Raw genomic sequence first — 24,788 nt, 5'->3', positions numbered from 1 at the left:
GCTTAACTAGTGCGTATTGTTTCGTGTTATTTGCTGCCGGCACCGTCGTTTTGGCCTGTTGTGCATTAGCTTGACCTCATCCCCGAGAATTAGACATCGCCAACGCATACCTGGATTGGAATTCGCCAAGAAATTTAAAAAAGGCGCAGGTTTCATATAGCCAAGGAAGCTTTTGACGTGGTAACTTGTGGGAATCCAAGGAGAAAGCCACCGCAAGAATCGTAACCAGAGCGAGTCCATCGACTCGTAACGTGTGACGTAATGCGATGTTTTGACCGAGATTTCGGCCCTCGGACGTTGTGCTTTCTCATACCTAGTGAATACATCCAAGATATCTTTGGTCGTAGGCGATCGATGTTTTCGTATCAAAGGAACGAGCCCATTGACAAGGTTGCAAACAGCTTCGACGGCTAGGTTGCCTCCAAAGCCAGAATTTATAGTTGTCGGTAAGAAAAGTCAACTCCATGTATTCAGCAAATTGATACGAGAGACTTACCTTGCATATGGAGTCTCCAACTAATACAACTCTGCCACTGTTGTTCCAGGGCCCTTGTATCACTCCCTCTTCCATAGGAACCATTCCTGCCCGAACCCTGGCTCTCCACAAGTCGTGGAACGTATAACCGGGGCAAGCCAATAGATTTCCATACTTTTTGATAGTTTCCGTGGCATCAGCCTCCGTATACTTCTGGCCGCTGAGTGCGATCGAAGGCTCGGTTTCCTTGATAAATAGAAACCAAAAAATGAGCCCCTTAGCTCCAGCCGCTGTGATGCCAGAGACATTTCTGTGGTAAGCATGGTTAATAATCCCTTCGGGTAGTAAAGGCCGTGCCAAGCTGCTTTCTAGACCATTCGTCGATGTGCCGAAGATTGCTCTATAGCTAGAGGTGAACCCTTGCGAAATACTTTAGAGAGGGCTACACCGTATCGAAACAAAGCGTTTTACCTACCTCTGTTAAGGCATCGGGATCTTTCTGGATCGGTTTCGGACACCGCATTAGCTAGAAAACCGCGGATTGTGCTATGGACACCGTCAGCCGCGACGAGTATACTACCCCTAATGCTATCTCCATGGTCCGTCTTTACTGTTATGCCGTGTTCGTCCTCCTCAAAAGATACAACGCCGACGTTAGTGCGGATTCGAGACTTGTCTTCGAGGCCATTATACAGCACATCCAGGCAGGACTGGCGTTCTATTAAGACTACGGGCCATCCGGTGATTTCTTCCACCAGCTTGAAAATAGGCGAATCGTCAAACAACTTTCCACGCTCGTCAAAATGGAAGCGACCTGTAAGCGAAAACGTCGCGGCGCGTATCTGCTTCCAAATACCCAATTGTTCGAATATCCTCGCGGTATGGCATTGCAAAATGATGGATGCTCCGGTTTGGGGAGCAATTTCCCTTTTTTCGAGGAGTAGAAAGTCAACACCGGCTTTCTCCAAAGCGTTGGCTAAGGTTAAGCCGGCGACGCCTCCACCAGCTATGATGACTTTGAAAGATTCCAGATTAGCCATCTGACTTATGAGTATGTAAAATAGAGCTGAAGGGTTGCATCTTGCCCGAGTAGATTTGGATGTGTGAATTAAGCATGTGGCACCGGATCGTCCCGCATTAGAGCAAAGCACGCCATCGATACCGCCGATTTGGTCTTACGTCGAACAAGAGCAGTAATGTCACAGGTATATCGCATAAAAGTACAACGTAAATCGTTGTCGATAAACTCATGAAAGATGTAAAAAAGCTACTATCATAGCCCTAATTGTGAGATATAATTTGGATTGTTTCGAATGATCGTAAAGGAATAATATTTCTTCAGCACATCAGTCGTTTGATGCTCGCTCTACGATAACAGTTGAACTAGCTTGCCTAGCTTGCTGCCGGGCCTTGGAGCTCGATAGCATCAACAATATAATTAGCACTTAGGAAGTCCTTGTCACCAGAGCCATATACTCCAAGCGTGAGAGTGTTTTGCCCATTTTTAAAAGCACTTGCGGGAACGGTCCAAGTGTAGACTTCGCCATACCCGCGATATGCTCCACGAGTAACTCCGCGAGAGTCGATAAGTTTCTGAGTTTCCATTTAGTAACCAAGCACACCGAGACAAGTCGTCATAGCAAGACTTACAGGAGCGCCTGGGTCCTTTCCGGTCCAGCTTCCAATGGCCACCGACGGACGCCCTCCCTTGAACGAAAGCGTAGTGCCCACCCTCAGCGTAAGGTCCCTAACTTGGTTTGCGGTAAGGTTGAAGTTAACCTTTACGTTACCTCCGGTCTTCGAGAAGAGGGCCATTGGGAAATCGCGGGCAGAGGATTGGCCAACCGTATAAGTGCCTCCCCAAGATCCCATTCGAACGTCGCTAGGATGCATCCGCTCAATCTTGTCGCCGTTCTTCAATTCGAAGGGTTGTCCGTCGAAATTCCCGATGCGCCATACGACGGAAGGATTTGGCTCGGCTGATGCGATGTCCTTGGACGTATTGCTCCCAGCAGCGACGGTCACCGTGTCTTTGGCTACTTCGTACTCGCCCCTGTATAGTTTCATAGTGTATGTACCCGGCTTCATCAATGGCGACTTGAAGGCATTGTTCGCAGCTTTGGCCCAATACTGGGCTTTGTCGTTATACCAGTGGACGACGGCCTCAAATTCTTTTGGCACTCCGGCAACGGAACCGGAGACGGAGCCACGCTGGCTACTCGGCACATACCCCTGAATGTCGAGGGTACTAAAAAAGGAAGTGTCCAAGTCAGGAGAAGGTTTATCCCCTTTACTGCGGAGCTTGTTAGATGGTATATTAGTGTCTTCGAAGGAAATATATCGAAACCCACGTGAACTTCATGGCGTATGGTCCCATCAGACCGAAGCGCCAGGGCTCCGTCCGAACATGCCCGCTGTTCATGTACCAGTATAGTTCTTGATCGCTGCTACCAGTCTGGCTGTTGATGTCACGCATGAATGGACCGCCCGATGAAGTCTCATACGCAACTTTAGGCATGATCATCCACACCGCGACGTTCTGTAGTGCAAGAATTAGTATTATTCTTACGTGATCGCATATAAAGCTCGGACACTCACAGATCCCGAGACACCATGTATCTGATCGTCGATAAAACGGTCGCCAGTGTACATCTTGCAGCGAGTTTGCTGATTCGGGCATCGAAAAGTATCCTTGCCTTCAAAAGCGGTGCAGCCAATAGTATTGCCAACGTCCCCGTGCACGCCGGTGGGCACATTTTCCTGGCGTAATCGGGCAAGCCATCGAAGCTCTCCAGGGTCAACCTCGCCAGTAATATAAGTCGCCATGTAGATTGTGGGATCTTCCGACTTAGCTATATAATACTGAGTCACCGGCAGCGAACTGGCCTTCACCATGATCTTGATGTAGTTGCTGCCTATCGTCTCAGCGGATACTTGCGATGTTCCGAGGCCGGAATTGATGCCTGAAGCTTTTCCCTTCCCCTGGTATTCGATGCTATTGAATACTAGACTAGCAATATCCCCGTTGGCTCTGGAATAGTTTAGCTTGGCCAGTAATACAATTAGAGTAGTGGCTATGACCTGTTAACTTCAAATACTAATCCGCCATTCGTGTCAACCTAGCATCGAATAGTCAGCTACCTAGCATCCTGAGACACACTTCTTTTCGCGAATCTCGTACCTTGTATCTGGTGCTTGTAGTGGTGAGCCCAAATGCGGCGAGGGCGTCGTCGCTAAGTAATGCTAAGGCAAGGAGAGCGGGTGAGCCTAACATGGCGGCTGGCCTATCAACAAAGACGATAAAAAGGGCTAGATATGGACAAGAAATTCTGGCGAATACACGAAATGCGTACCCTTCCAGACACTCTTATATACCCGATTCCTCTTAACGTCTAGACTCAAGACTGCAGGAATCCAGCCGGAGCGGCAGTACTGCACCGCATGCTTCCTAGGGCCGCACAATCCCATCACGCAAACGAATATTTCCTAATACCCGGGAACATAACTTTTTTTACAGCCCAATACGGAAAATCAGGCTGTGAACGGAATCTAACAACGTCGACCTATCGAGGCAAGCGGCAAACTCGGCAGAATTGTTCACCTAGCGGCAGGACAAAATAATCCCGGCTTCTACCGGATACAATCTTCGTTCGGCATAAAGGCGACCGAGAGGGGTGAAGATCGAGTAGAAGGGATACGGAAAGTTCGTGTCTGCAAATTGTAGTTAGGTACGAGAATAAAGACAAGTATATTGGCAACGTCCTTCAAGAAAACTTACCATTTGCCATTTACAAACGAAACCAAGAACTGAAGCATTTTTTTGAACAAAAAAAAACTAGGCGCTCCTCCGCAACTTTGCCTGCGCGATACATATACGATCTGGATGTGAAAAGATATTATTAGCAGCTTGAAGGAGGCGCCGCGAAGCGTATGGCTATGAATTTTTGGGATCCAGTGAATATCGTAGCGTTTATGCTGGATATACAACAAGAAGGATTCAAAAGCCTGTCCTTCCAACTCATCAGTTGGATAATGATCAATGAGTTAGCTGTATGTAGGTACCTAATTGATGGTCAAGTCAATTGTAGGATGAGTAGACTGAGTCTCATTCAGGGGTTTGTTACCCGGTGACGCTGTCACGTCGTAGAACATATGGTAAGGGAAACAGCTTTGTTGTTCCGTAAGGAACTCAAACTAGTATAGCTCTGAAGCCAGAGCTACCTTATACAAACATCTTCTTTGTTCCTAAGGAGTCTCAAGTGAGACTCCTTACACGCAAGGTACAGTCTGCCCATTAATATTGCCAAGCCCATAATGTATCAACTTTTTCGAAGCGTTTCAACATCACGACGAATTTAGAAAAGGAGACGAAGCATCACGGTAACCCCTGTAAAAAATAAAAGAAAAAACTGTCTTGAACGGGATTGGCTATGCAATTTTTTTTATTAGAAATCGTATGGGCGGGATAAGTTGTAACTTTTGGAGATATATGTGGAAAGAGACAGTCAAAAGATAGGAGGTGGGCAATTATAGCGTTCCCCATATACTATGCAGATTGGCAAGATCGCATTTCGAAATAGCGCTGAATCCATATTGTCGACTTGATCTCTTATACAATCAATCATTACTCTGCATCCTATGCTACCGAGTCTCTAAATAGCTAATGAGGTTGATAATGTCATGTTATAGTTCAGATTTCGTTACCAGGTAAGGGCTGTCTGGCATACTATTGTCTAATGGCTTGGTTTCCTTATTCTAAATAATGAAATGAACCTCAAATACCGCGTAATACTCTAAAAAATAAGTAGTATAGTGTTGATATAGCATTCGATGATTTCTGTGACAACATTGCCCTGGTAAAAAACGAGACTTACGCGCGTCTATGCCCCACATCGAGGATTTTCACCAACCCATCTCATCTTTTCAGCTAAATATCAACTAATATAGGGGGCATTCCGCTTCTTTCGCGCAAGATGTTATATGACAAGTAAAAATACTTAGGCAATTACCTGTAAGTATGATTAACCTCTTGGATCGGCTTACGCAGCTTCTACCAGGTTTCTGACCTCTTTAAAATAGAATGTGGGTTGCCCCTCGATCGACTTAGATATACGACAACTGTTATTGGTAGAGACCTAGCGGCAGTTGTTTTAAGCGGCTCGGAACGACCCCCGGCCTACCCAGAATGCCGGGGCTCATCACGGACGAGTTCCACTTCGGGCACAGCTTAATCCACCACAGAGCCACGTTGGATTTACAATCGACTAAGTCTACACGGCCTTCACCCCTGTGCTTGTCGAAGGGAAACGTCTAATACATACGTAATCCTCGGCCGCCAAGATTTCACGATGATGAATCTGTGCCCACAGGTCGTTCGAGAAGCTCAGAAGAAGGATTAGATATTGTTTTCTCGACCTGCGACGTTGATGCAGAGGAGAAATGTGACAGTATAAGAGGACGGTCATATCGCACCCTTTCGTTGAAGATGAGAACACATCCTCATCACTCTCTGATACCAGAAACCTTTCATCTATCCCTTCGCTCCTTCGTTTACAAATACGCAGCGTTCTTTTATCTACTCTATCATAGCTTAACTAGCGAAAATGCGTTTCGCTACCTCCTTCGTGTCTAGCATAGCCATTCTAGCCGGCTCCGCTGCTGCCCATCCTGGCCACGATATCTCCCAGGAAGTCAAAGAGCGTCGCGACTTTCTTGGCTCAGTGAAGCGCACCAACCTCGGCCACTGCGCTGCTCAATTGAAAGCACGAGGCGTCGAAAAACGTAATGTCGAGCGCCGAGCTGCCTTGCTCGAGAAGGCGCGAGCCAAGAGTATGTACAGAAACACGACGCCCAGTGTAATCGTTGGAATATGGAAATACTAAAATGAATCTCAGGGGGTCTAAACAAGCGCGACCTAAGCTCCGTGTTGGCTACCAGCCATAACGCCACTGACCTCGGCTATACGACTAGCACCGACGCTGCCACGCTCTTCGCTGGTTATAACTCTTGCCTCTTAACTCCCGAAGTCACGCAAGGTCCTTACTGTAAGTTTCCCAGACCGATTGAGCGGGATTTGCCTGGTTTGCTAAAGACGGATTAAGACGTCGGTGGCGAGTATGTCCGCCAGAACATCATCGAGGAGCAGGCCGGCGTTGATACTATCCTGGATTACCAGGTAATCGACATCAACACCTGCGAACCTGTTACCGACGTCTACGTAGAGATGTGGCATTGCAACGCCACCGGCGTATATAGCGGTATCGTAGCGGGAGGTAATGGAGACTCTTCGGACGAGACCAATATCAACAACACCTGGCTCCGCGGAATCCAGAAGACCGATTCAGACGGCGTTGCCCAGTTTGAATCTATCTTCCCGGGCCATTACACAAGCCGCGCTACCCACATCCACATCATGGTACATCAGAACGCCGTCCTCCTCCAGAACGAGACCCTCGGCAACAATGTAAGCGCTAGCCACGTCGGCCAGGCTTTCTTCGATCAGGATTTGATCACCGCCGTCGAGCTTACCGCACCTTATTCTACCAACTCACAAGAACTAACCCTGAACGCCGACGATGGCATCTTGAGCGAGGAGACGGCTACCGACGGTATCGATCCATTTTTCGAATACACGCTCCTCGGCGATAGCATCACCGACGGTATCTTCGCCTGGGTTGCTTTCGGTATTAACGCTACAGCGTCTCAGTCGATTACCCCGGCTGCTTTCTATTACAAGGAAGGTGGCGTTGCTAACGCTAACTCCGGCGCCGGCGGTCCTGGAGGTTCTGGCGGTCCTGGTGGCGCTCCTCCAAGTGGCGTGCCAAGCGGAATTCCCAGCAGCACGACTGCTCCGGCCACGTCTCTTTGAGGGCGTAGTTAAACGGCGAATCGAATGGAGTCGCACACGGACTTTGGGGCGGAGAGATAAGGAGCGTTAGGGTTTCGCTTTTCATACTTGGCTGTGAGCGTATGCCCGAGCCAATTTACATTCATTTACACAACTAGTTAGCAGAGACAGGTCTCGAAAATTTGAAAAACTATTTCCCGGTAGATATGCTTATCTAACAAATGAACATTGTGCTAAAGCGTCTCGTAGTTAGTAGACACTGAAATTCAAGCAAGTGTATTTACTGTGAGAGTGATCGAAGACATCGTGGGAAAGGTGGTAATTTCTTATTTTAAACGTGTTTAAAAGAAGTCGTTATAGATGTAGAAGGTAATTACCTGACATGGTGTAAGTTACGAGGTAATAGATAAGGGGTTAAATAAATACCTGATATTTAACCAGAGTCACATGTCCTATGAAGAGTTCGTTGTTAGCCGCCAGTATAATAACGCTGTAGGTAATACATATATTTACACAGCTTGAAACTTTAGGGAAAGATTGGCAATTCTCATGCCAGACTTGGCTACCTAGGTACCTAACCTAGATAAGCTCACACACTGGGTACTCCTTACGGCAGCCATAGATCGAACGAATCTTGCACGAGCTTTATCATAGTGGCGCATATCAAACTAATGTGTGAAGCAGCGGGAAGGAAAAACGGAAATCTATGACAAGCCTAAGGCCTAATGCCTAACCCCCAACTTTGGGGCTTTCTCGAATTCGTGACTCTCTGTTTGTTTAACGTTGCAATGCCGATCTTGCAGCTTTTGTCTATAGAAATTTGCCTACCTGCCCAAATTTTGCTGGCATAGTGTAAAGTTAGATACCTCCTATCTTAGCAAAAGTCGATTGTCTAGAAGATTATATATATAGCAAACCCCTTTACTTTGCTCACATTCAATCTAAATTCATGGTTTAAGTCCCAATTACCGACAATAATCAGTCATGGACTCTTTCAAACCAGCGCCTATTAGACGTCTCCTGAATGAACTTCAGGAGAGCACCGCTAAATATCTCGCCTTATTTTCTGCACAAGGCTTGCCGAAGCCGTCGTTTGAGAATGCCGAAAGCATTCCCCAAGTGCAAAGGATCTCAATAAATGTACAAACCGCCAGAGACGCTGCCATCGAAGCAGACTGTCACGTCGCAGAGCATGAGGTAGGTAAAACAACTTCGTTATTCCACAAGGAACTCCAACTACAGTTGCTTTGAAGCCAAAGCTATATACAGAATAACTCCTTTGTTCCAAGGAGTCTCAAGTGAGATTCCTGACACAGCCGGCGAGCTGCGCCTTCTGCTCCTCGACCCCTTAGGTCTGATTGTGACCTTCTAAGCTGACCAGTATCTAATTCTCGCGCTACAGTACATATGTAGACATAAGCTCACGCAATACGTATTGCTCGATAGAGAAATAACTTTCCGCGAAATTTCCGGTGCAGCGGGGCTACCACTTAAGGATGTGACGCGATTATTTCGTCTTGCTGCTAGTAGACAGGTTTTTCGTAAGGTGTCTAAGGGAGATATTGAGCATACGGCTGCATCTGGGGAGCTGATTAACAACCCGAAACTAGTAGAGTGGATTATGGACATCGCCGACGGGTACTAGCCGGCACTAGCCCGGACGGCACACGCGACTGATCGATAACCAGGAAGCGAGGAGCCGAACGAAAGCGGATACTCGTCCAAGACAAGAAAGAGGTCATCTAGGGCTTAGAGGACCACGTCCCAGCTGTGCTAAAGGATCGTATCCGCGGCATGGAACACGATTTCTTCACGACGCAATCGGTGAGACATGCTAACGTATATCTATTCCGATGGGTTTTCCACAACTGGAGTGACAAGTACTGCGTTAAGATATTGCAGTCGCTGGTGCTAGGTTTGAAAAAGGGGTCAAAAATTGTTATCAATGCCTTGTGTATACCTGAGCCGGGAGGGAGTAGCTTATCAGCCGCCCGAGAGTCCTTAGAAATGGATATCATGATGAAGACATTTAACAACACCCGAGAACGTGATGCCGAAACCTGGGAGATGCTATTTAAAGCTGCGGATCCGGGATCTAAGTTCTTAGGAATTAAGACACCGGCCAGAGTAAGAATAGCGATCATGGAAGCGGAATGGAGAATGTAAATATGCATGAGGCCATCATTCAAATCGCATAACAGCTTGGAATTTTATACTTCTATCATACAAATCAAGTTGGATCCCCTTATAACTAAACCGCTTGGTTGGACGCTTGCTCTTAAGCTCCCATATCATATTGTACTAAATCCGCCCCCCTAGCCACGATATTGAACGGCTTCTTGGTTTACGATTACTTGAACTACGATACCTAAAGCCTCTTGACACAGCTTTCTCGAAAATACGAAACGTGCGCGCACATCTCACTTTTAAGGTCACTTTTTTTTAACCACTGCAAAAACTACGGGAAAAGGCTACGAAGCACATTGCGTAACTCGACCAAACTGATTAACCTTTTGGAAGTGGCACCCAAGCAACGTCATCCTTTTCAGCGTACAAGCTAATATGAACGTAGCAATCTCTCGTATATGAAGTGTGTGTATTGCCTAGGTATCTAAAGGAAAAAAGATTATTGTTGTTATTATTTTTTACTCATCACTCAAGAAGAGCATAATCAGTACCGTACACTTCGTATTTTTTTAACGACCTAAAGCTTACCGTTCGGTAACATAGCTAAAAGATAGAAAAGCGGTAAAACTAGTAGCCTTTCGGTATCATGGTTACTTAAGAGCTGTAAGCTTAGTAGCTGTTCGGTGGTATAGCTAAAAGTAATAGAAATTTCAAGTCCTAGCTCTTGTGCTGCCCGAAAGGTGGCCTCGTGTTTTACAACTTAAACACCAGTTAATATGAGGCAATCCTTCAGGACCGAACGGTCTCCTGTAACTCGTAGCTATTGGGCTAATTATCTCCAGAAAGCTAGCTTTCGAAGTAAGGTATGCAGTACGTGTTTTCGAAAAAGCTATAGAAGTAAAGAGAACCTCTTAGATCTATATCCTTAAAGATGCATTTAATGAAACTTCTTTTTTTTTAACAATAACTAGGTAGGGTATTATGCACTACCGAGGTGTTTATTCCGGTTGGATTTGTTGGTGCAGCTGTTTGAAACGTGCATGTCCTCGTATTGCATTATAGGTAATAATCTTATCCTCATCAATAATCGTAACCTTTTTGTTAGTTACCTAGGTTAGGTACCTAGGTACCTATTTACTTTGTATAATGTTCTAACACTTTTCGGCAGCGTGGCTGTGAGGTAAGCAGCCCCACTTGTGTGTAAAAAGTTCGTCCGGTATTATCGTTGATCGGCAGAGTTCTCGGCGGCTCCAAAGTGGATTGAGATACTTGAATGCTTAGCTCAATGGCGCAATACCGCACCCCGTCCTAGCGATTCTGACGTGAGAAACGTTGGTAGATTTAACTCGAGAATTAAAACTTATTTGAAAAGCTTGTTTATTAACGCTTAACTCTATTAGAAATCTTTGGTTGGCTACTGTAGTGTATTAACACTGGGTATAGTGTTAGGCAAGTTGGGGGGATGCGATAGGATAGGCCGATAAACGGTATTATAAGTCGTAATCCACCTGACACTTTTTACCATATAAGCTTTTTCCTTTTTGAACTGGTAAATAACTATGGTTCGATCTTGACAGGGGGGCGGTTTTTTGAAAACCAGCCAGAATTTGCGGCACGCGAAGGATTCGAACCCTTCCTACTATCTACCCCCGCGTTAAGTAATATGGGAACAAGCTCATACTTAATATGCCTGTCAGGTACCTTATAGGCCTGGCACAAACCAGTGACAGCGTCAAGAAGCCGTAAAAGGTGTTTCCGCTGCCTGCTGTACCTTAGGTACATAGTATGCTTCATCTAAACCTGATTCGTCGATACCTCTAACAAGCTAGTTATACTTACCCCTAATACTATAATATACCGAATGTAGCTCCAACTGCTTAATAACTGCACCAAGGTATCCGGTGAAGCTATACAAATGTGAAAGATCGCCTTCATGGCCTCTGGTAGGAGAGAAGTCCTGGAAGAAGACCTGGGATCACCGTTTCAAGGGAGCCGTACTATTGCTATTGGCTGTCGGTCATTGTTCACATGTCTCCTCCCACACTCGCTAGTAGAAGCACTCAAGGCTGCTGGACTTGTCGACTGCGGAAAAAGAAATGCGACGAGACTCACCCTTCGTGTCTCCGATGCACTTCTCTCCAAATACCCTGTGATGGCTATGGCCCGAGGCCTTACTGGATGGATAGGGGAGAACTACAGAAGGAGCGGGCTCGCTACAAGACGCAGATTGTTGCCCAGATCAAGTCGGCTATGCGAAAGAATAAAACACCCAACACATCGCAAAATCCTGGACTGCCTCCGGCACACCTAACACAAGAACCGACCTGGCAGAGTGGGCTTGGGCATGCGTCCGAACGCGAAGTTCAGCCTTTTGGCGGAGATGGGCTGATACGGAATGAAGCGCTTGGCAGCGCTGACTTTTCGGCCGAACTCCTCGATGAAATACTCAGCTCAAGCATATATGGTCGATCCTCGTCCGACGCCTTTCGGACAACCTCGGCGAGCACATCGCCCGCCACCGAAGGAAGCAATGTCCAAAGTTACGGGGATGTCTCCAGACCAGATTCCCAACCCGAAGCAAACGTAGAGACTATTAATTCGTTATGCGACCCGATATTGAGTGAATATTGCTCGTCCGAATCGTCTGGAAGCAGCAGTATAGCGGACTGGCCACTTTCCGCCCAAACGAATCCGTCTTCAGCTCTCACACGTCTTGTTTCTTTGCCTGGTCAGAGCGATCCGATTTTACGTGGAGATGTGGAAGACATCTTATTCATGTATTATCTCGATCATGTTTTCCACATTTATTGTCCTTTTTACTTGCTCTCCCACCGGCAAGCTCGGGGTTGGCTGTTTTCGATCTTGAAGCGGGTGAAATCGGCCTATCATGCAGCGCTAGGTTTGAGCGAAATGCATCTTGCGACTTCGACTCAGCATAGCAGCTCTCCTGTAACAATAAGAGCTGGCGGACACTATGAACTGGCTCTCCAAGAATTGCAAGTCAGCCTCGCACGATCCTCTGCATGGGGCGGAAACCTAGGTCTAGCCCACAATGTCGAAGTTCTTACCACCATCCTACACCTCTTGTTCTACGAAGTACGCTGTTGCCCCTCCCCTCTAACGTTAGTATCGCATTCAATGCTAATCAATTCATAAAATAGGCATCCCACGGCGGTCGATACAACTGGCAGATGCATCTTGGGGGAGCAACGGCCCTACTTCCACTGCTTGTACAAACACAGATGGGGTCGATTGCAGCAAGGAATGATCGCATTCATGAGCAGCAGGATGTAATAAATTCGCCTCCCGATACTTCAGTAAGCTTTCTGCTCGGTTTCTTTGTACACATGAACATTATCGCCTGTGCCTCAACTCGATCAACACAGTTCTTGGAACCAGACCCCAAGCTCTTGCTCGAAACAGGCGAAATCAACCTGGAGGATCTGACAGGCTGCAGTAACTGGGCTATGGTCTTGATCTTCGAAATCTCATGCCTAGAGAGGTGGAAAAGGGAAGAGGAAACGGCTCATAGATTGAGCCTGATAGAGTTGACGAAACGTGGCCGTCGAATTGAGGAGCGTCTACTGAACAGACTGGCAAGCATCGAGAGCGACCCTTCGCAAGGAGCTCCGGTCAAGGGCTATCTGCGACCAGACTCCGTCAAAACCGAGATAACGAGAATTTTTGCTCTCTCGGCTATGACCTACCTCCACGTAGTCATCTCTGGTCCCTATCCCGAGATTCCAGATATCAAGAAGAGCGTGTCAAAAACAATGGAAGCTTTTCAAAATTTATCAGACCCGAAATTGTTACAATATGTAGTCTGGCCGTACTGCATCTCTGGATGCCTAGCATCCGATAGAGGGCAAAAGGTTTTCCGAGACCTCGTGTCTGTACCACACATAACGCACGGCACGTGCTTAGAGGCCTTGAAGATTATGGAAGAATGCTGGCGGTTGAGGGAAACGGAATCATCCAGTTGCGACTGGGTACACATAATGGAAAAACGCGGTCAGTATATTCTACTCATTTAAACAGCCCCCACCAATTTTATGCGCTCATATACATTAAGTACTCCCTTCATCACTTAACAACGTAGCATCGTTAGTTGCGAGCATATTTTGGGTCACGATGTTATGAGATTGAATGAACAATCGGATATTGAAACAATTGGATAAAAATGCTATTTCCGCTTCAACTATGGCTCTTCTTTTGCTCCTTAAACTAGTAGTGGGTGCTGTAATCACCTAGCTGAGTTGGACACTGGTGCTATAAATTCTGCGTCTATCATGATTTCTTTTCTTTTTTCTTTTTTTGTTACTGTGATCTACCTTCAGAGATAAGTGATATTGCGGGCTTTCTCGAAAAGGCAAAGGTTTTAGGCGTAATGTTGTTAACAAGCACTTACACTTGTGAATAGGACAGTACAAGATTCTCAGGGCGAACCAGGCCTCTCAATCAATGCACGCGAATCACTACGTCGCCTTTTCCCGCCAATCCATCCGTTTCAAGTACGGAGACTTTGCTAAAAACATCCAGCTTATTACTGAGTGGAGCCATGGAGGTCCTTTCTCATGCTTTTTTTCTGGGTATACGTACACCGAATAACGAGGTTCTCACCCCGAGTGGTGCTAGGGATTTGGGCACGACATCAACGACGCAAATTTGCTTGCATAATCCTGTATTTGGCGACGGCAAGTATCAATCGAACCCTGCGCTTTCCATATATTTGAACATCACCAATTCCGCCCCCCCCTGGCCATGCAAGGTACCCCAAACGTGCTTTGCCCTAACGAGGCATGGGACTTTTTTCTAGTAGGTTCGTCAAGGCGGACGTTGTATTAGGGTTAAAAAGGGCTTATTCCAAGATTATCAGATGGGTCTAACCCTTTTCTGGGATGAAACCAACTGCAGGGAGTATTTAGCTGTGAAATGGACAATTCCTATTGGTGTTACCTAAAGCATAAGATCAAACGGCCGCTAGGCTTAGTTATAGTGCCTAACCCTAACCTACCTTACCTGACCTACCTAGCCTAAAATTACCGAACAGCTGCTAAATTTACAGGTTGTAGTCAGGCCATTGAACAGCTACCCGAACAGCTAGGGCCAAGTCTAAAAGCTTACAACTTCTAACCAGGTTTTACAGCTGTCACGCTACGAAACGGTAAGCTTAGGTACCTGTTAGGAAAGTACAAATGCGGTATGTATTTTCGAGCAGGATGGCACCCCTTGCGGGGCACCATAATAGCCCGAGTTTATTAACTAACTAGATTCGCAAGTACAAAGCCGCCCAGCGTGCTGGCGCGCGCCTCGGAGCCCATATGTGTACACGCGAATCCGGCACTGCTTGCAGCAGCGGAATTCTAAATTATATCCTTTATAATTGCTTTTTTTTAAAAAAAAAAAAAAGATATGTAGGATTCGAACTGTAGCTTTTAAAATATTATAGTTACTTCCTTTGAAAAGCTACGTATTTCAAATACAATATCCCTCGTAAACTCGGGCAAAAGCTACTTACCTAGGTAAGTTAAGTACCAGGTATGGATATGAGGAAAATCTCCTACAAAGGGCCGGGCCAAAAGTCTTGCACATGCCAAGCTTTTAGTCGCGGGAATTTAACGTGCACGATTATAATAGCACTGTATTAACTTAGTATTAATTCTAGGGGATGATAGTGGCTTGTACGCTGTATTTTAGGGGGCTTATCACTATAGCTACAGCGGAGCTAGCTGCTATTGGTAGATCTGACACCGTATAGCCTTCTTTATTAACACATACTAAAGTGGGTAGCTTACTTAAGCTACGATGTGCAAGACTTTTGGCCCGGCCCTTCGTAGACCCACAACTTTAAGGCATCCAATAAAATAAAACATTTCTTCAGTTACCTAATCAGCTCCATGCCGTCTATCTTCGCTTCTGACCTATTAACACTGTGTCTGATTACATTGTCTTGACTATCGATACGGAGCTCGTAAGTGCACTTCGATCCAGACTCATCGCCGCAATCGTCAGATTTAGACCCCCGGGGGTGAAGATAGCCATGAAAAGTTGTTCCAGGCATCCAAAATACCGAACAGCCTTATCCACAGGGAAAAACCTCGAGTCGATCGTCATCACAAGATCTACCCCGGCATTGCCAGGTTGGAGGCAAAAGTTCATGAACATGGCGTCTACGAGCGGCCGGACCGCTTCAACGTGGCTTCTGAACAGTCCGAGGTGTTTGGTCCCTGCTTCCTCGTAATCATCGGGAGGATGGACGACTACGACGGGGACCGACGCTAGCATCTGCTGCAACTTGTCGCCGAGTCGGACTAAGTGCTGCACACTACCGGCTTCGTCAATTCGCTTCTGTATGAGTTCTACGTTCTCCCAGAAAGTCAAGTTATTGTTGATGTTGGTGGCCAAAGGGGCTGTGGTGCTCGCAGGTCCCATGAGCCTGTCGATTCCTGTGAACTCGGCATCTCGACCACCCAACAGTAGGTTGAACAGGAGATGGTCACTTTCTTCGACGTGTGTTGCGACTATTGCCCAAGCCGTAAGCATCACGGTCGCATAGGACAGTTCAGCTGGGAGCTTGGCCGGAAACTCGATGCCGAGGGACAAAGTGTGAGTGGTACCTGGGACCTTTGTGCCGTCCATGGTAAAGTAAGACATGAAGTTGGTGTCCTCCAGTCGCTTTAGAAGCGCGGAACGAGCTTCGTCTTTCTCTAGATCGTAGACGTGCTCGATGAATCTGTTGTACTGCGGCCGTTTTGGCGGGTCATCATTGTGGTGATACGCATAGTCGATTTCTTCCAGCAGCAACTTTCTGGACCAGCCGTCGAACACAACGTGAGCGCTTGACCAGACGAGCCACCGATCTTGAGAGTTCCCACCATCCACGATGCTAAATCGTGATAGCGGTCGTCCGAGACCCCATGATACCTTCCGATCCTCGGAGACGAGCGACGAAAGGGCCTCGACGTGGCGACAAACAAAGTCGTCTTCCTTAAGCACGACCTGGACGAATTGTGATGATACCGGTACGATTCGAGTCCGTAGAAGTGCGTTCGCCCGTACAACACGCCACAAGGCAGTCTCGAGTCTGACCAAGTCTGTGGTGGCCGGTAATGGCATAATATGCCGGTGGGTAGTGCCGCCTGGCGAAATTATCTCCCCTTCTATGTACCGCTGCTGCTGTCTCGTGAGTGGATATGCGTCTTCGACATTTTGCTCGTCGATGTTGTGAACAGCGAGACTTTTCCTCAGTTCGCTGACACTGCAATCGATCTTTTCCAGCAAGCCGAACCTGGGCGTATCCGATGTTTTCGTCTCCTTCAGAGCTACCATCTGAGCAGCCATAGCGGATAAGACCGGGTTTTTGAATATTACCTGTGCCGGGAGGTTGTGCCCGAGATCTCGCGCCGCAGATGCCAACTTAATTGCGGCCAAGGAATTGCCACCGAGCTCGAAAAAGCTGGAATTGGCTCCGAAGTGCTCGCCGTTCAACCCAAGCAATTTTTGCCACAGGCCATGTAGCAGCTTCTCTGTTTCTGTAGCAGGTGGTTGAACTGTATCGTCTCCAGAACGAAGGAGGTCAGGCCCGAGACGCCGTTGCGCGACGAAAGCCTTGAGCGCGCGGCGATCCGCCTTGCCATTCGATGTGACGGGGATATTTGAAACTGCCAGAAACACGGACGGTATCATGTACTTCGGCAGAGCGGTACTGATCTGGCGAACGATGCTTTCCTTCATGTCCGCCAGGTGCCGCTGCAGGACGTAATCAATTTCCATCTCGCCTGCCCGGTATTCCCCTTTCTGCGCCAGATAAGCGACGAGAACGTCCGAATCCTGTCCCTCAAATCTTGCAATATCGACCACCACTTGAAGCGGCTCACCCAGGAGGGATTCCTGAATGCGTTGCCGTACCTCCTCAGCCTCGAGCCGCTGCCCGTGGAGTTTCAGTTGCATATCTCCACGCCCGATGTACAAGATGCTGCCGTCTTCCATGTACCTGACGAGATCGCCCGTCTTGTACAGCCGCCCGATGTGGCCGTCTCGGAAGTCTCGCAACCATGGAGGGCTGAGGATAAACTTGTCGTTGGCTTCGGGGCGGTTCATATAACCTGTTGATGAAAGATGTGGACTCTCGATGATGAGTTCCCCAACTGCCCCGAGAGGAGTGAGGCGATCGTGGTTTTGGGGCCTTACAACCCATAAGCTGGTTCCTACAGCGTGACCAATGTTCCGAGGGTCGTCTCGGGACAAGTTGCAGTTGATGGCGCACTTGACAGAACACTCGCTCGGCCCGTACCCGTTCATGACCTGTACGAGACCGCTCCATTTGTCCACTAGAGCTTGGTCAGGAGCTTCCCCGGAGAGGAGCAACATTTTGAAATCCGGCAGTTCCTTCTCCTTTAAAGTATAGGCTATTGAAGGAGTGATGTTGGCAAAGTTGACTCGCGCCGTCTTCATAAACGCACTGATGTCGCCCATAATATCGTCGTCTGACGGTACACAGATACAGCCACCGAACATGAGGGTGGTCAGTATATCCTCGACGCTCGGGTCGAAGGCGTACGGCGCGAATTGCAGCACGCGAGAGTCAGGCCCACGCTTGAGAAAGGGCGCACGAGCCATAGCCCCAGTGGCAAAGGCCTTGTGTTGGACTCCAAAGATTTTAGGGGTTCCTGTCGTTCCTGACGTCGAAAGGATGTAAAGAAGGCTGTCCGGAGTCGCAACTTGGCCATACGGGGAGACCTGCGCAGCCGATGTTAAACAGTAAGCCGTGTCGTCAGATACGACGAGAGTGTGCCAAGGTGGGTTGGGAAAGGCTTGCTCTTGTAGTGGAGAACAGACAACGAGTTTGATAGCGGCATCGTGGGCAATTCCTTCGAGACGTGTTCGCGGATATGACGGCGACATGGGCGCGTAGGCGGCGCCTGTTTTGATGACAGCCAAGATACTTACTATGGCCCACTGCGACTTCTCGAAAAGGACACCAACCACGTCGCCCGGTTTCACGCCGGATCGCACCATCTTCCCGGCTAGGCCGTCGGACAGCCGGTCCAAGGTCGCGTAATCCATGGTGCCGTCTCTAGAGTAGATTGCCGGAGAAGCTTGGGAGTGTCTTGCTTGCTCTCGGATCAACTCATGAACGCAGACCTCATGAGCCTTGTAATGCCTAGCGTTCCACGCGAACATGGTTAACTTGTCTGCTTCGCTTGTGAGATCCAGGTCGCCGACTTTAGTGTCCCTAGGCACCGTGCTGAGTTCGTGCAACGTTTGTTCAAATTGCTCAAGAATCCTTTGGACCTGTGCTGGCGAAATGACGTCGCTGTCGAACGTGGCGACCAATTCAATATCAGACTTGCCAGGAAAAAGTGTAAGTACCAATGGATATTCGTGTAAGGATCTCTCGACTTCCTCCAGCCTGATACCTTGCTCCTCCAGGGATTCGGTATCTGCGACTTGGACGATCAAGAGCGTCCGGAACGAGGCGGCATTCTTCACATCTGGGCTTATGGCCATGATGCGGGAGAGACCAAACTGCTCATATGGTATCATAGCCGAGAACTGCTCTTGGAGGCCATCTAAAAAGCCCTGAACTGTCTGAGCGAGATCAACTCTCACCCTGATCGGCAACGTTGCGAGTGTCGGCCCAACGACATCCTGCAGGTTCGGAGGCAGGGAATTACGGCCGTGAAGTGAGTTTCCGAACGTGACGTCGTCTGAACCCTCGTACTCTGAAAGAAGTAGGCCCCACGACGCTCTGGCCAAAACCGTTATAGACGTGGTGGCCGCTATGGGGGCTGCCATAGTGTGCCGCAAGCAAGATCTGTCTGCTGCTAGATGGCCGGCCTTTGGGAAATTGGGAAATGACGGTGTTGGTGCATTGGCCAGCTGCTTTCTCCAGAATGCAACACATTCATCTCGGTTCAGACTCTCACAGAACTGCACAAACTGTCGGAAGCTTCCTGTTGGTTGCACAGTCTCTGTGGGGGAGTAGTACTTCTGGCGAATGTGATCGACCACAGGCCCCATGCTCCAACCATCGAATACCGCGTGGTGAAGCGTCCAGACAAAATGAGATTGACCGGATAATGGGTCCTGTACGTGGTACTCCCTACTTAGACGCTGGCCAAGCTGAAAAGAAACTGCTTTGTCTGCAGCTAGGAACGATGCGAGATCTTGCTTGACCTCTGTCCACTCCGTTTGAGATCCGAGTACCACCTGCAAGAGCCTAGAATGGGACGGCACGATTGCGGTTCTTAGGATCGGGAAGACATTAAGCGCACTCTTCCATGCTGTCTTGAATTTTTGTATGTCCACGGCAGACGAGAAATTGAATACCCATTGGCTAGAGTACAAAGTCGGTAGCGCCAGCGAGAGCGAAAATAACCCTGATTGGAGATCTGTGCAAGGAAATACGCCCTCGACCCGCTCCTGATCAAGGCCGTATTCTTCCAGCAGGGACCGGAATTCAGAAGCTTCGTCTTGTGTGAGTGAGGCGGAGGCTGGGACAACACTTAGGTCAGCAGCAGGAACTTGCTGCATCACGATGGCCATGCCAGATAGTGTTGGATTTTTGAACACCTTTTCCACGGTCAAAGAATAACCTTCCCGATTGGCCATCGCTACCAGTTTCATACATCGGAGCGAGTCCCCACCAAGTTGGAAAAAATTTGCGTCCGACGTGAGACTTTGAGTAGATTGAAGAATATGTCTCCACATCTGGGCCAGTATCGACTCAGCAGGCGACAGGTCCTTGTCTTCTTCATCACCCGTTCTCAATCTGGAATAGAAATCCATTCCGAGGCTTACCAGCTTACGTCGGTCCATTTTCCCGGTGGGACCCAGGGGAACTTTCTTTAGGGGTATCCATACCACGGGCCACATGTAGGCGGGAAGCACTTCTGAGATGCGTACACGAAGTCGTTCGATCTCCAGCTCCATCTCTTCAGGCATTTGCGCAGTGTCCTGGATACTAGGGTGATGCAGAAAAGCTACGAGATTGGCAGTGCCGTGTACGTCGAGCACCTCAAGGAGTATGTTGGCTCGAGGGAGTTGAAGGTGCTGTTTCAGTTTGGTCTCGATGTCCTCCAGCTCTACCCGCTGGCCATGAATTTTCACCTGGCGATCACGTCGACCTATGAAAATTATTTCGCCATCGTCGGCGTATCGAACCAAGTCGCCAGTTCGATAGCTCCGTCCCATCGAGGGCACTCTCAGTTCCCAGTCTTTAGCCCACGGCGGAGAGTCATGGAATAAGTGTGCGTTACCCTGTGCGTTGTTGATATAACCACGGGCAACCCCCGGGCTTTCGATTACTAGTTCCCCGATAGCTCCGACGGGAGCCAGCTTAGTCGGGTCATCCAGGCGCGCTACCCAAGAACGGCCGTTGACAGGAAACCCAATACTAACAGCGCCATCCCCCCCAGGACGGGCTATCTTGCAGACGCATGCAAATGTGGCTTCCGCAGGACCGTAAGCTATAGCCAAATCCAATTTATCTCCCCACGTCCCCACGATATCTTGTGTCACTTTCTCTCCGCCACAAAGCAGTGTTGTCAGGCACGGGACGTCGGATGGTGAAAGTAGCCGCACGACGGTAGGCGTGAGAAAGACCGTATCGGCGTTGAAATGGCGGATGGATTCCGCGAGGTTATTCAAACGATCGGCATCGGAGGGAATGCAGATGCAACCGCCGCGCATCAACGTCATGAGGATTTCTCCGAACCCGATATCGAATGCGTAAGACGAAAATTGGAAGTACCGAGTTTGCCTGCATACGCCGAAGAACTCGGCCAAAGCCAACAGACTGGAACACAGGGATTTGTGTTCGAGCTGAACCCCTTTCGGCGTGCCAGTAGTCCCTGACGTAAAGATGACAGCCGCTACGTCGTAGGGACTAACTTCAATCTGACGTTGCACCTTCCCTACAGAAACCGATAGTGAGGAAGCAGATACGACAATGGCTCGCGGTGCTAGGTTGATTGCTCTATCTTTTTGAGTAGATGAGCTGAGTACGATGGTGGCCTTGGCTTCGCTGCATAGTGTCTGTAGTCGACTCGTGGGGTGCGAAACATCCATGACCAGAAAGGAACAGCCACTCTTAAGGACGCCCAACATCGCCACCACGGTCCAGAGAGTTTTCTCGAAGCAAAGAGGGATGACATCCCCTTGACGGGCTCCCGCCTCAAGCAGTAGTGAGCGCACACGCGAGGACAAGGCGTCGAGCTCCAGGTAGGTAAGCCCGCCGTCCCAAGACTCCACAGCTTGTGATTCTGGGTCCTCCAACATTCTCTGTCTGAATATCTCGTGGACTGTGGATGCCACGGTTAAGGGGGGCTGCTGGTTCCATCGTTGTAGGTCTCGTCGATCCTGATCACAGACCAAGTCAAGGTCCCGCAGTGTCTGTCCGCGACTTGTCGCAGCCAGCAGCTGTCTCGTAACGTGTACCAATTGAGCGACAAATCGTGCATGAGCGGAAGAGCTCTCTTCGCTGATCCCCATGTCAAGCGAACGCCATGCCCCTGACTTTTTCACCGTGCAGAGGATCTGACGTGGGATAGGAGAACCTTCCGGATAGGAAGCGCCCGTCAAGCTATCTATAAGCAACCAGAAGGTTTGCGATGCGGCCGGCGATTCGATGTTCTTCTGGTAGGACTCCTCAATGCTCTTGAGAAAGTCGTGGGCACTGTAGTCGTGATCAACTGGGATGCTGGCATCCCAGACTTGCCCAGATGTACCGGTGCACACGTGAAAGGAGGAGGATGTTTCCCGGAGATAGGCAGATAATAGGAGCGCCAAAGCGCCAGAAACTGCTACTTCTGGGGCCCATCCGTCGGTCTCGAGCAGAATCTCGTCCGGGACGTCGATTTCCATAGCTGACACAGCAGCCATGGCTTTTATTCTGTCACGGTTTCCGACGACGCTGTCGGCAAGCAACGAAGAGTAGTAGATTTGCGAAGTCATTTGGCTTGGTAATAGGATTAAATATAGTGATGGAGTAGTAACGATGTAGGCATGAAGTGCTCTAAGTACGGCCGAGGGAAAGGCAGCTGGCTCTCAGGAGTCGGACAGATAGCTATTTTATAGGCTCGATGACGTAGGGGTCCTCGACATCGACTGGTGATCAGGAGAGTGTGTCTTATTTCCTCCTGTTAACGCCGATCCTCGTGCTTTATGACACCCAGACCTTTTTCTATGTGGCGATTTAGGTTGCGCGTTTCAAGTAATGCATCGTTGACGTTGGGTAATCTTCTGGCTTAACTATATGCTTTTTATACTCAAGAGGAAAAAGAGAAAAAATACTGCTGGTTTACAGCACCTTATGTCAAGTCTCTATAACGCTTCGTGAATACATGAACCGGGTCAAACTATTCCCCCACCGTGGTGTAAAAGCACACTGCAGTCATGCGGCAAACGTCAAGTTCGATACACTTGCATGTCTAAGCGAATAGCCGCAAGGTGAACTTCACCTTTGCGGACAAACTATGAGCTCGGCAAGCCCTTACCTTCTAGGCGCGTTACTGCCGCCGGCTATACTTAGAAATATTGTAACTATTATTTTAGTTACAAAGGAAGTAATAAGGGTTATAACGGCTTATACGTTTCTAATAAATATAATTATTCAAAAAACGGACATGTGATTATAAAATTATTAATATATTAGGTATGCATTTAGATAATATGGAAGCAAGTGTCCAGGTACTTCCTAGACTCGATTTGTACAAAACGGGAGCGCGGCAGCAGGGCGGCAAGATTAGCAGGGCGGCACGGTCTGAGCTTAACTTGTGCAAAATCAGCCTTACTTGGGCGGCAGATCATCAGCTCGGCCTCCTATCGGCGTACATACTTCATAATAGAGGTATGTACCTAATAGTTACCAACTTGTAATGAGACTATTCTAACAACTGGGCCATTGCATCAGATACTATAGCATTCAGCTGGTCGCACTAGTGAGCATTCATAAATAGTGAAAGGTGATACTTGTCTAACCAGGTCTAGGCTCGACAGGAAGGGGGAGATAAGCTCCTCATATACAGGAGAAAGGTTAATAATCCTGCTCCGGAAGATTACATAATACACTCCATCCTCAGATAGGGGATCCTGAACGCAAAGATACTTAACATACTGAAGGATAGCCTTGAAGAGGCTATTTGAACCTCTTTAGCTCATATCCTATGTTGCAATATTTAGGCAACTTCTAAATTTTCGGAAACACACTTGGCCTCCACTACTCTCTACCGACGAGAATTCACCCATAATGTCGACTTGCGTACTCGTCCAACCAGTCGATTCTCCGGATGACTTCACCCAGGTCTACCGCTGCATAAGCGAGGCCTTTGCCCGCCAAATCCAAGATACTATTTGGATGAGCACGAATCCGAACTGGGATTCCCCCGAAGGCCAAAAAGAAGGCGCCGCTAAGCTCCTGAGACGCTGGCAGTCGGCAACCAAGAATAAAGATGGCCAGCCTAATACCGTCATCTTGAAGGCAACGCTGCCGGATCCCCAAGACGAGAGCAAGCGCAAGATCGTCGGCGCGGCTATCTGGAGTCAACTCTCCTTCGTGGACGGCCACGGCGACCGGCCGACGGATAGCCCCGACCTCACGACTCTACCGGATACCGAGAGGCGCTTCGCGAGCCAAATGTTTCGCTCGTTGTGGAAACGCCGCGTGGCACTCGCTCGCGAAAAAGCGTCTTCCGACTCGCCGGCCCTGTTCATGCTGGACACGTGCGCTGTAGATCCGGCTTTCCAGCGGAGAGGGGTGGCGGGAAAACTAGTAGAATGGGGCCTCGAGGAGGCGAAGCGGAGGGGCGGGTTGGAGTGCGCGACCGAAGCGTCACCCATGGGGCGGACCGTGTACAAAAAGCTCGGGTTCAGGGCTGAGGGTGCGGGGGAAGATCTTATATATGAGGTTGATGAAGAATTCAGGCACCGCGATAAGCCGGCCATTCTGTTCATGCGTACTGGGGCGAGCTAGAGGCATGGACCGCTACATACCTTAGATAGATAGAGTGTTGAATTGATCTAATCTAATCTGTATTACGCCCCGAGCAACTAGTTAAATTGCTAGGCACCTGCGAGGTAGGCTACAATACGTTTGGTTAACAACAATTAGCCTGAGACTTGCACGGCCATGGTTCTGCATACTTTGAAGCGTATACTGATAAACAACATTACCTAGAGTTTCGCAGCAAGGGAGAAAGTGAAAGTGAGCATGTGATAAATTACGTGAAGTAGGAGAATGTTTGTAATGCGATCGGGTGCCTACGTCGCCTAACAACCTGTGTGCTACATACAATGAAGCCCAGATGCATGTAGCCGGTTTTCAACGTCTCACCGCAA

At 48.6% G+C, this 24,788-nt stretch overlaps 8 protein-coding genes across 8 annotated transcripts; 5 read left to right on the top strand and 3 right to left on the bottom strand.

Moving 5' to 3' along the window:
- Positions 1-26: 26 nt before the first annotated feature.
- On the bottom strand, positions 27-1,515 carry F4812DRAFT_453773 (FAD/NAD(P)-binding domain-containing protein; the record flags this gene model as incomplete). Its single annotated transcript, XM_047936532.1, has 4 exons — positions 27-55; positions 111-419; positions 493-894; positions 951-1,515. 4 exons carry the CDS (start codon positions 1,513-1,515, stop codon positions 27-29), a joined length of 1,305 nt encoding a protein of 434 aa, XP_047785381.1.
- Positions 1,516-1,696: 181 nt separating this feature from the next.
- F4812DRAFT_447941 (polysaccharide lyase family 4 protein) lies at positions 1,697-4,055 on the bottom strand. Its single transcript, XM_047935815.1, has 6 exons — positions 3,657-4,055; positions 3,557-3,594; positions 3,074-3,506; positions 2,827-3,014; positions 2,126-2,768; positions 1,697-2,068 (listed from the first exon to the last, which is right to left on the bottom strand). The coding sequence occupies exons 1-6, from the start codon at positions 3,747-3,749 to the stop codon at positions 1,868-1,870; spliced, it is 1,596 nt and encodes a 531-aa protein (XP_047785380.1). The 5' UTR covers positions 3,750-4,055; the 3' UTR covers positions 1,697-1,867.
- A 1,371-nt stretch (positions 4,056-5,426) lies between these two features.
- Positions 5,427-7,549, top strand: F4812DRAFT_287194 (aromatic compound dioxygenase). Its single transcript, XM_047931100.1, has 4 exons — positions 5,427-5,486; positions 5,555-6,304; positions 6,370-6,519; positions 6,577-7,549. The coding sequence occupies exons 2-4, from the start codon at positions 6,079-6,081 to the stop codon at positions 7,341-7,343; spliced, it is 1,143 nt and encodes a 380-aa protein (XP_047785379.1). The 5' UTR covers positions 5,427-5,486; positions 5,555-6,078; the 3' UTR covers positions 7,344-7,549.
- Positions 7,550-8,306: 757 nt separating this feature from the next.
- On the top strand, positions 8,307-9,068 carry F4812DRAFT_464062 (uncharacterized protein; the record flags this gene model as incomplete). The annotated part of the gene is made up of 3 exons (XM_047938306.1): positions 8,307-8,519; positions 8,725-8,960; positions 9,011-9,068. 3 exons carry the CDS (start codon positions 8,307-8,309, stop codon positions 9,066-9,068), a joined length of 507 nt encoding a protein of 168 aa, XP_047785378.1.
- A 48-nt stretch (positions 9,069-9,116) lies between these two features.
- Positions 9,117-9,488, top strand: F4812DRAFT_464061 (O-methyltransferase-domain-containing protein; the record flags this gene model as incomplete). Its single annotated transcript, XM_047938305.1, has 1 exon — positions 9,117-9,488. The coding sequence occupies one exon, from the start codon at positions 9,117-9,119 to the stop codon at positions 9,486-9,488; it is 372 nt and encodes a 123-aa protein (XP_047785377.1).
- Positions 9,489-11,477: 1,989 nt separating this feature from the next.
- Positions 11,478-13,483, top strand: F4812DRAFT_453770 (fungal-specific transcription factor domain-containing protein; the record flags this gene model as incomplete). The annotated part of the gene is made up of 2 exons (XM_047936531.1): positions 11,478-12,545; positions 12,611-13,483. 2 exons carry the CDS (start codon positions 11,478-11,480, stop codon positions 13,481-13,483), a joined length of 1,941 nt encoding a protein of 646 aa, XP_047785376.1.
- A 1,854-nt stretch (positions 13,484-15,337) lies between these two features.
- Positions 15,338-22,765, bottom strand: F4812DRAFT_447933 (putative nonribosomal peptide synthase). Its single transcript, XM_047935814.1, has one exon. It carries the CDS (start codon positions 22,404-22,406, stop codon positions 15,390-15,392), a length of 7,017 nt encoding a protein of 2,338 aa, XP_047785375.1. The 5' UTR covers positions 22,407-22,765; the 3' UTR covers positions 15,338-15,389.
- A 454-nt stretch (positions 22,766-23,219) lies between these two features.
- Positions 23,220-24,423, top strand: F4812DRAFT_469486 (putative GNAT family acetyltransferase; the record flags this gene model as incomplete). Its single annotated transcript, XM_047938884.1, has 1 exon — positions 23,220-24,423. Exon 1 carries the CDS (start codon positions 23,701-23,703, stop codon positions 24,421-24,423), a length of 723 nt encoding a protein of 240 aa, XP_047785374.1. The 5' UTR covers positions 23,220-23,700.
- Positions 24,424-24,788: the final 365 nt, after the last annotated feature.

This window comes from Daldinia caldariorum (genome assembly GCF_022478825.1).
Source record: "Daldinia caldariorum strain CBS 122874 unplaced genomic scaffold F4812scaffold_31, whole genome shotgun sequence".
Taxonomy (NCBI): domain Eukaryota; kingdom Fungi; phylum Ascomycota; class Sordariomycetes; order Xylariales; family Hypoxylaceae; genus Daldinia; species Daldinia caldariorum.
The sequence above is the reverse complement of the archived record's forward strand: the minus strand, read 5'-3'. Positions and strand labels throughout refer to the sequence as shown.

Coding starts and splice junctions, on each gene's coding strand:
- F4812DRAFT_447933 (XM_047935814.1), bottom strand. CDS start 22,406: ATGACTTCGCAAATCTACTACTCTTCGTTGCTTGCCGACAGCGTCGTC.
- F4812DRAFT_287194 (XM_047931100.1), top strand. CDS start 6,079: ATGCGTTTCGCTACCTCCTTCGTGTCTAGCATAGCCATTCTAGCCGGC. Junction 6,305..6,369: donor CGAGAAGGCGCGAGCCAAGA/GTATGTACAGAA, acceptor AATGAATCTCAG/GGGGTCTAAACAAGCGCGAC. Junction 6,520..6,576: donor AGTCACGCAAGGTCCTTACT/GTAAGTTTCCCA, acceptor AGACGGATTAAG/ACGTCGGTGGCGAGTATGTC.
- F4812DRAFT_447941 (XM_047935815.1), bottom strand. CDS start 3,749: ATGTTAGGCTCACCCGCTCTCCTTGCCTTAGCATTACTTAGCGACGAC. Junction 3,507..3,556: donor TTAGTATTTGAAGTTAACAG/GTCATAGCCACT, acceptor AAACTATTCCAG/AGCCAACGGGGATATTGCTA. Junction 2,769..2,826: donor CCATACGCCATGAAGTTCAC/GTGGGTTTCGAT, acceptor CAAGCTCCGCAG/TAAAGGGGATAAACCTTCTC.